Here is a 10003-nt window from a genome sequence, read left to right as displayed (position 1 = left end):
TTATTTCAAAAGAAAACGTCGCGTGGCCTGACGATAATTCAGCGACAATGCATACGCATCGGCAAGTTACGTAGGAATTATCGGATTCAAAATTAATATATTTACTCCAGAATATTCCCCCAGTTGGTTGTTTCGTATTATCGATTCTTCCAAATGACAATCTTCTTGAGTTTCAAAGACGTACGCTCACTTTGGCACTTCGACAAGATTGATTACACAACTTACGTATGATCACTCAAAGTCATAGCTCAACAAAGAAGAACAACATTAATGATGACAACGAGGAATTAAATGAATTTATGTGAGTCAAGTGCTTAGAAAAAGACATCTTTATGCAGGGATGAATCCATGTAGAAGGAAGGGGTGCCACTAGAGGGGTACGCAAGATTTTTTGCAAGCGTTTTCATCATTTAAAAAGCAGATCACTATAACGACATGAAAAATAAAGAGTTAAGAAGAGTAACACCAGCACATCCAGCCACTCAGAAATTGTAAATTATAAAATTAGAGGAGGAACTTGTTTTTCAAAATTATAGTTCTAAATCCGTTTAAGTTATACTAAAATAAATGCATGCTATATTTATTTATTTATTTATTTACTTATCACTTCAATTAATATGTAACGAATTTAGTGTACTGGTTTAACCAATGTTTTTTAGCTTAAAATAGAGTTCGATCCTTATAGAATCTATGTTTTAAACTGAAGATGCTTTAAAAATGAGGATTTTTACGCAAATAGACGGACATAATAATTGTTTACTTTTTCTAGCCATATACATAGATTATACATTAATTATACACATGTAATAGTGTCACGACCCAAAATCCAACTAGTCGTGATGTCATCTAACCCAACCCGTTAGGTAAAGCGAATTAACAACTATCCAATTCATTGAGATCTAATGAGAAAATATATGAAGAAATAACTGAACTTTTATACAAGAATTTTCAAGGACTGATAGTACAAATCATGAGCTTCTAAGATTTAGAGTTTACAAAGTTGGTATGAAATAAATATATTATATGTTTGAAATATACATGAACAGATTCATAATTCTAAAGCTACCAAGGACAAGAGGCAGTTATGACCAGAACGTAGGTACATCTTTCATGCCAGCTCCCGCCATACACAGCACCATCAGCTTCCAAATTTGCACGCAAGGGGCAGAAGTGTAATATGAGTACAACCGACCCCATGTACTCAATAAATAACAAACCTAACCTTAGGTTGAGAGGAGTGACGAGGTGGGACAAAAGTCAGAGTCCAACACCAATAGCCAACAACAGCTCATAACAATATAATGAAAGTGGTAAATAACTCAGAGATGTGGTACTCAACTAGTTCACAGTTCCGGAAAATAGGCATGCTTTTCAAGTATAACACTGAAAATCAAAATCTTTTACTGAAATCACCAAAATATGAGTAAATCTGAAAAGTTGTGATTTTTCACAAAAACTTTGAACAACAGGTAAGATGTTTCATTATCAAATGGTATGAGGAAAATACATTTCTATGCCTACATGTTAATATGTATGTGAAGTCATAAATGATGTAATACCGTACAACATGAGAAAAATGTATCTCTATGCATGTATGTCAAGTTTGCATGTTGAATGCAATGAAACACAGTGACAAAACCATATGCATACTCTCAAAGTATCAATTCACTTAGTCCTCCCAGTCACTCAGTCCTCACAGTCACTCAGCCTTCCCAATCACTCGGCACTAGGACTCAGTAGGTACCTACACTCACTGTGGGTGTGCAGACTCCAGAGGGGCAGATCCATCCCAAGCGTTAATATAAGCCACTCATGTCATAAATCAATAAAGCATGTTGCGGCGTGCAACCCGATCCCATAAACATCCTCACAATCAGGTTATCGACTTCACTCAGTCATCAATCTCTCCAGTCTCTCGTCCTCACAAATCTCATGTCAATCGGCCCAAACAATGATAATATGATGTGAGACAAATGTTATCAGAGACTGATATATGATATGCAATGAATAAGAATGGCTGAGTATGTAATTACAATTTAAGCAAATAACTCAACAGCCGAATGACCTATCATCGGGTCCCAACAGGATAAGCATATAGCCTAAACATGATTTCTAACATGGATCACAGCTCAATTACTCTAGCACGCCGAAATTTCATGGATAGAAACAAGATTAGGTCACCACATAGTACCACAAAATCAATCGAGTCATAATCCACATGGTGCACGTCCACATGCCCGTCACCTAGCATGTGCGTCACCTCAACACCAAACACATAACATATATATTCGGGGTTCATACCCTTATCACCAAGTTTAGAAGTGTTACTTACCTCGAACAATCCGAATCCAACACCAAGAAAGCCAAACGATATTCCAAACATATTATCCCGCGCGTACCGACTTCTGAATGGCTCGAAACTATCCAAAAGCAACTAAAATACATCACATAATGCATAAGGAAACAATTTCAAATGATAAAGGTCGAATCTTTAATCAAAAGCCCAAAGTCAACTAAAGCGTCAAACTCGAGCTTGCACCTTGGAACTCAATGAAACTAAAAAAATCCGGCAACTCATTCAATTACAAATCCAACCATACTAGTTTCATACAAATCCGACTCTGAATTAATGTTCAAAACTTAAAAATTCACTCTTTGAAACTTTAGATAAAACCCCCCCAATTTTTCTTTTGAAATCATCAACCAAATGCCAAAAATGAGGATATATTCATGAAATATAATCAAAGCTAAGTAGAAAACACTTACCTCAATACTTATGGTGAAAATCGCTTCAAAGGTCGTCTCAATCCGAGCTCCATAGCTCCAAATATGAATAAAATGACCAAGTCCTCGATTTATAACTTCTGCCTAGCAATTTTCTCATTTGCGAACAAAGGGCCGCTTCTGCGACGTCGCTTTTGCGACAAAATTCCCGCGTCTGCGGAAAACACTGGAGGTCTGCTCTTCCGCACATGCACAACAGGCTCCGCTTCTGCGCAAGTGCAGGTGTGAAATAAAACACACTTCTGTGCACAAACTCGCTTATGCAATCACAGCTTTCGCTTCTGCGCTTCCGCAGATGCGGTCCACTTCCCCGCTTCTGCGGAAATCCTGCTCCCAGCTTTACTTCGTATCTGTGTTCACATGACCGCATTTGCGGCTCCACACCTGCACCCAATATTTCGCAAGTGCGGCCACACCAGGTCTATCAAAGGCTAGCCATCACATATGAATGAAAGATAATCTGAAACATGTCCGTAACTCACTCGGGCCTCTCGGGACCCCGTCCAAATATACTAACAAGTCTTATGAAATAATATAGACCTACTCGAGGCCTCAAATCACATATAACAACATCGAAATGACGAATCACACCTCAATTTGAACTTAAATAAAATTTGAACTTTCAACTTTCAAAACTCGCGCCGAAACCTATCAAATCAACTCGGAATGAACTCAAATTTTGCACACAAGTACCAAATGACATAACAAAACTATTTCAATTCCCGGAACCACAATCCGAATCCGATATCCTCAAAGTCAACTCTCGGTCAAACTTATGAACTTTCCAAACCTTCAAATTTCCAACTTTTGCCAATTAGTGCCAAAACCTTCTAGAAATATTCAAATGCAAATCCGGGCATACGTCCGAGTCTAAAATCACCATCCGGGCCTAACGGAACCGTCAAAACTCCAATCAGAGGTCGAATACTAAAAGGTCAAACTTGGTCAATTCTTCCAACTTTAAAGCTTCAATCGAAAAATTCATTCTTCCAAATCAATTCCGATTAACCGGAAAACCAAAACTGACGATTCACACAAGTCATAATACATCATACAGAGCTACTCATGCCCTCAAAGTACCGAGCGATGTGCAAGGGCTCAAAATGGCCGGTCGAGTCGATACAAATACATAAAAAATATATATAGTATATATATTTACCGGCTATTTTTAATTTAAGTGATAGAGTGGACGGATATTTGAGTTAATTCTTTTTTAAAATGTGCAAAAATTCTCAGATGCGGGTTTCCATCCCCACATTCTTGTGAAAATGAACACGTAGCCCATCAGATTAACCAAGCTTGTTTGTCAAATGATGTTATTATATTAATATATTTTTGGTACAGTGTTTATATGTATATTTTTAATAAAAATATTCGACGAACCCGTCTCGGATGACACCGCTCCAACTAACGTGCATCCGCCCTTGGGTGCCACACCACCTGAACACCTTGGTTGAAGCTCTCTCTCCCCCTCTCTCTACGAAATAAAATAAATATTAATCCTGCCACCCAGAATAATAAGAGAATGCAGTGCCAGTGATAAAGAGCTAAGTCGTACTCTTCAAGGGCGAGAGATTGAATCCAATTTGGTACATTTTTTAAAACCTTTTTCTTTGAATTTCTTATATCATTATTTTCTGCATTTTGATTTTAGTTTTTCAATTTTTATCTAGTTCTCCTTGCGTATTTATTAAATTCAATTCAGTCTCTAATTTTATGATTCTAGACCTTACTGTTATCAAGTGGTATTAGAACGGTTCTATTAAAATTTCGTTGTTGAAAGAATTTTTTGAATACTGAGAGCAAAAAAAAATCAAAAAAATGTTATTTTAGCAGCATGAATATTAACTTGAAAAATATTTAAGAAAAGTCAAAATAAAAAGAAAAAAATCAGTTATTATATTACTTGCTCTCTAAGAAATTTCTTTCTCTTTTTAAGTTGTTCCAAAAAGTTTACCAAGGAAACAATAATAGGTGATGCTATATCTTGAAGATAACTGAAAATATTTTTTCTAGAAGGTGCTAAATAGTTTTGCATGTATGAAAAGATATTTCATAACAATTTCTAATAGTCTTGATGCAATATATTGTTTCATCATCTAGCAGATTACATATACATATATATATATATATATATATATATATATATATATATATATATATATATATGAGTGTGAAACTGTGAATTATTAATTTATTAGTATATGATAGTATTTCATTCAGGCATCATTTGACCGCTTGAAGTGACTTGGAATTTGAACGCGAGACATTCTTTAAGAAATTATTAGCTGTGTCAGTATGATAGTTCATTCAAAGATTATTAGTGCGTGCAAAACCATAACTTGGAATTGAATACGAATTTTTTAAATAAAATACATATAATGTCATATAAAGTCTATCTAATTCCTGCATATAATAATAATAATAATAATAATAATAGAAATAGAAAAATAATGGTATTAAAGGTTTTATAAGGTCTTGGAGTGCATTTAATGTTTTCATAATTCAATTAAAGGGAAAAATGATTTACTTAGTAATATAGAACTCCTTATTTTTTCTTAACTGAAAAGCATCAATGATAACATTGACCGAGAAAAAAATTCGATGATAATAGTGATACTACAAATGATCTGCAATCTAAAACTTTAAAATATTAACTGCAAGATTAATATTTTAAAGTACTATGAAGATGGCTGAAATCTGCTATTTGATCACAACATTTAATGTACTGCGTACCATTGACTATGAAGAAAGAAACCTGCAAAATCTTACGAAATTTAATGAGTTGATTCTTACTTAATTTTTCCCCATAAATACCTGCACGCTTTGATTTCATACCTTTCTCAATATGGTCTTCAATTGGAAAACACAGCTATATAAAGTGCTTATCACGACACAAATTATGAAACATAAACACTAATTTGACCATACAAAATGGCAGTCTCATATAACTCTGCTATATTTCTTATAGTTTCTCTACTATCAATCTCCTTCACGTTAACAATCGTGAAAGCCGATTTGGTAAGCGATGTTTGCTCCAAAGCACAAAAACCCGCTCTATGTTTATCGGCTTTAAATGCGGACCCTCGATCCAAAGGTGCAAATCTCGAAGGTTTAGCGACTATTTCAATAGACATATCACAAAAGAATGCACAAACCGTGCGTGATCTTGTTAATACGTTGCTTAAACAGGGAACAGATCCAAAATTAAAGACACGATACGACTCGTGTTTAGAGAATTATAACGATGCTGTTGATGATCTTGGAGAATTGCCAGGGTTTTTGAAATCCAAAGACTATCTCGGTTTGAATGTTCATGCTTCTGCTGCTTTTGATGGTCCTACTACGTGCGATGACAATTTTTCAGAAACACCACCCGCTGAAGCGCCACAACTCAAAGATGCAAGTGACAAACTTCAAGGACTTATTGATATTATTTTGGTTATTAGCAATCTATTGAAAGGTTAATTGACAGGAATTTATGTTTTATGCTAGCATTGTGATCGACTTGAAAAATATATTTGAAAGTCATTAAGTCATAAAACCATAGGTATGTTTCTCTTTACCAATTTAGTTCGAGCACTCACATTTGTTTTAATAACGGCAAACTAGATGTCTTATATATTTCTTATTTTTAGTCAAATATTTTAAAATTGTATCTTGCTCGTTTTTCTTTTCTTTTTCTACTGTTTTTTTTTTGGGGGGGGGGGGGGGGTGGGGGGGGGGATATATAAACACATAGACGAGATAATTCAAAAACCTTCAAAATATTTTGGTATTTTTATTAATGAATGTAGCATTAAAATTTCGCCATGTTAGTTTACTAAAGAAATATATCGGCCTTAACTAAAAATGAAAACAACAAATTGAAGAAACCAAATAAAACAGCTACACGACCTTGAATCCATACAATACCTTTAAAAAAAATGATAGATCATACAGAAGAACCAAAAGATTAAAAAGAAGCTTGCTTAAAATCTTTGGAGTGAAAAACATCAGTTTATGGTCATACGATATATGCTGTTTGTATACGGGTAAAATCAGGGATAAAGCATAACCCGATTTCTTGGTGAAAAAATCGGAAGAAGGGCATGGACGCACGAGACTGAAATTGAGGCCGAGATCCTGTCATATCGAGACCCTTGAAAGAAGAACGATGTGTTCATCACCGGGCGTGATAAAACGACGCTCCCCGGACCCAGAACGAGTTCTAAAACCTCAGAAAACACGGTAAACGATTACATATATGATGGATGAAGGGCCGTGATATTCGTGCCTGGCTAGATATCATGGCGCGGATCTTGCTCGATATCGGTTACGGATCACTAATTAGTGAGAAATGAAGATTTTTACCCTTTTTAGACTTATACTATGGATCAAACTCTCCTACTATATAAAGGGGAGGTTTTTTTCTTTCTTTTAAGACACACATTTTAACATGCAAATCAAGGCAATACAAATTCAATTTCCGCTTTCTAGCTATTGCAAAGTTCTTACTGAATTGTTTGTTCATCATTCGCAAGTGGGTTCATACCAAGGGTCCGATCAAGGGCAAAACTACTATTCAACCTAGGTTCGGGCTAGGCCGTAACATTACAACTGGTTTGATCATTTATTTTGTCTTTCAATCGTTTATCTAATATTCTTGATTATTTGTGTTGAATCAATCAACATATTCTTAAATCCGCATACAACTTTAATTGTTATCCGATTTTAGGGTAAATAATTTGACGTCTGCCGTGGGGCTACAGATAATAATGGTGATTTGATACGAATTTCCATAACATACCCTATTTTATGCTTTTTTTTAAAGTTTTAATTTCATGTTAGCCCAAGAATGTCAAATTCTCAATCTGCCCACTTGAATGTTAACGCTGAGTTTGGCCATCATGGCGAAAACAATAATCTGGTGCCTAGCAACGAGGTGCCTCATGCTGATCCCAACGGAGTCCCAGTTGTTGATCCGATTTATACTAACTCGAAGGTGGACATCAACGCCAATCTGCCAACTGATCCTGAAAATAACGTTTGCGGGGGACCCCGACCAACAACTCGAGAAGCACCCGAAGACGAAGGCGACGGGGTAAGCCTACGGTTAATCTTCGAAATATTGTAGGCTCAACAGGCAGAGATAGCACAACTACAGAATCAAAGTCACAACCCCAGCAGGGGTTGATCCCGTACAATCTCGGGAAAACATCCGAAGGAACAAACAGATCACCGCGAGATCGGGTGAAGTTGAACATAATGAAGATTCTTGAAGCATTAACGAAGCGGGTAGAATCACGCAAGAATAAAATTGAGGCCAATGACAAGAAAATGGAAACATACAATTTCAAGGTCGATCAAATCCCAGGAGCACCCTCGATATTGAAAGGGATGGATTCCAAGAAATTTATCCAGAAGCCTTTTCTCTGAGCGCAACACCGAAGCCGATCCCAAAGAGGTTTCGTATGCCTGATATCCCAAAATATAATGGAACCGTGGATCCAAATGAGCATGTGACCTCCTATACATGCGCAATCAAGGGAAAAGACTTGGAAGACAATGAAATCGAGTCAGTGTTACTAAAAAGGTTTGGGGAGACTTTTTCCAAATAAGCAATGATATGGCCACAACTTACTCCCAAATTCCATTGACTCTTTTGCTATGCTTGCAGATGCTTTCGTAAAGGACCATGCCGGGGCCATCAAGGTCGAGACCAAGAAGTCAGACTTTTTCAAGGTTAAACAAAGAACAACAAGAGTGTCAAGAAATTTGCGTCAAGGTTCCAGATGGAACAGATAGATCTACCTCCAGGTGCAGATGATTGGGTTATCCAGGCATTCACTCAAGGGCTTAACCCCCAAAGTTCCTTGGCTTCACAATAGCTAAAACAAAATTTGGTAGAATATCTGGCGGTGACTTAGGCCGACATCCACAACAGGTACCAGTCGAAGATCAGGGTCGAGGACGACCAACTCGGAGCCCCTTCGGGGTCTGTTTATCCCATCAGAGCTGACTACATGTCTAAGAGAGTCGTTGATCATGAGTTAAGACCGGTCCGGGAGCGGTACCAACTATACAGCGCGGACCGTAGGGGAAATGGGTCCGGGCGTCACCCCACAAGGAATAAAAAGAGAGGCGATCGAGGGTCCAGTAGTCGAGGTATGATGAGCAAAAATGGTTTTGACAGGCCGCTCAGGAGCAGGGAAGCGCCGAGATTATGAGATTATAACTTCAATGTTGATGCTGCTAGCATCGTGTCATCCATCGGGTGCATCAAATATACAAAGTTGCCATGACCATTGCAGTCCGACCCTACCCAAAGAGATCCTAACTTGATGTGTAAATATCACAGCACTCATGGTCATAGGACCGAGGATTGCCGACAATTGAGAGAAGAAGTTGCCCGGTTGTTCATCAACGGGCATCTCCGAGGATTTCTGAGTGATGAGCCAAAAATAACTTCAACAAACAGGTTGAACAAAAGGAGCCTCAGCACGTCATCAACATGATCATTGGAGGGGTCGAAGTCCCCCAGAGGCCAATGATAAAGTGCACTAAAGTATCTATCACAAAGGAGAAACGCATCGAGATTATGTCCCGGAGAGAACCATTTCGTTCAGCGACGAGGATGCTGAGGGCATCGTACAACCTCACAATGATGCGCTGGTAATATCCGTACTTATCAGTGAATCTCGAGTTAAAGGTGTGTTGATTTATCTAGGTAGCTTGGCCAACATCATCAGTTATAACAATTGGGATTACAAGACCAAATAGTGCCAACATTTCGGGTGTTGAACGGATTTAACATGTCATGCAAAACTACTAAAGGTGAGATAACCCTGTCGGTGAACACCGCCGGGATGATCCAAGAGACAAAGTTCTACGTGATCGAAGGGGACATGAGGTATAACTTTCTATTCGGAAGGCCGTGGGTTCACAACATAAGGGCGGTACCCTCGAGCTTACACCAGGCGCTGAAATTCCCTACACCGGGAGGGGTCAAGACTGTCTACGGAGAGTAGTCGACTGCAAAGGAGATGTTCCCATGAGGTAATCCTGGTGCCTGCAGTTTCGACATCAAGGAACGTGGAGCTGAAAAGGAAGAAATTAAATAACAAACACAATACCGATCTCGGCCGAACCGGATGAACGAGGAGTAGACGAGGATGATGATTACGGAGTCCTGAGATCATTCATTGCTCCTGATGACATCGACACCACCAAATCGACG

The 10003-nt window shown here is 37.9% G+C and overlaps 1 protein-coding gene across 1 annotated transcript; it reads left to right on the top strand.

The window, feature by feature from the left end:
- Window positions 1-5718: 5718 nt before the first annotated feature.
- On the top strand, window positions 5719-6252 carry LOC104107347 (pectinesterase inhibitor-like). Its single transcript, XM_009616121.3, has one exon. It carries the CDS (start codon window positions 5719-5721, stop codon window positions 6250-6252), a length of 534 nt encoding a protein of 177 aa, XP_009614416.1.
- The last annotated feature ends 3751 nt before the right edge of the window (window positions 6253-10003 follow it).

This window comes from Nicotiana tomentosiformis, chromosome 3, assembly GCF_000390325.3.
Source record: "Nicotiana tomentosiformis chromosome 3, ASM39032v3, whole genome shotgun sequence".
In the NCBI taxonomy this organism is placed as follows: Eukaryota; Viridiplantae; Streptophyta; class Magnoliopsida; order Solanales; family Solanaceae; genus Nicotiana; species Nicotiana tomentosiformis.
This window is presented reverse-complemented; position numbering and strand designations above follow the sequence as displayed.

Excerpts from the sequence above, each read along its gene's own strand:
- LOC104107347 (XM_009616121.3), top strand. The coding sequence starts at position 5,719 with ATGGCAGTCTCATATAACTCTGCTATATTTCTTATAGTTTCTCTACTA.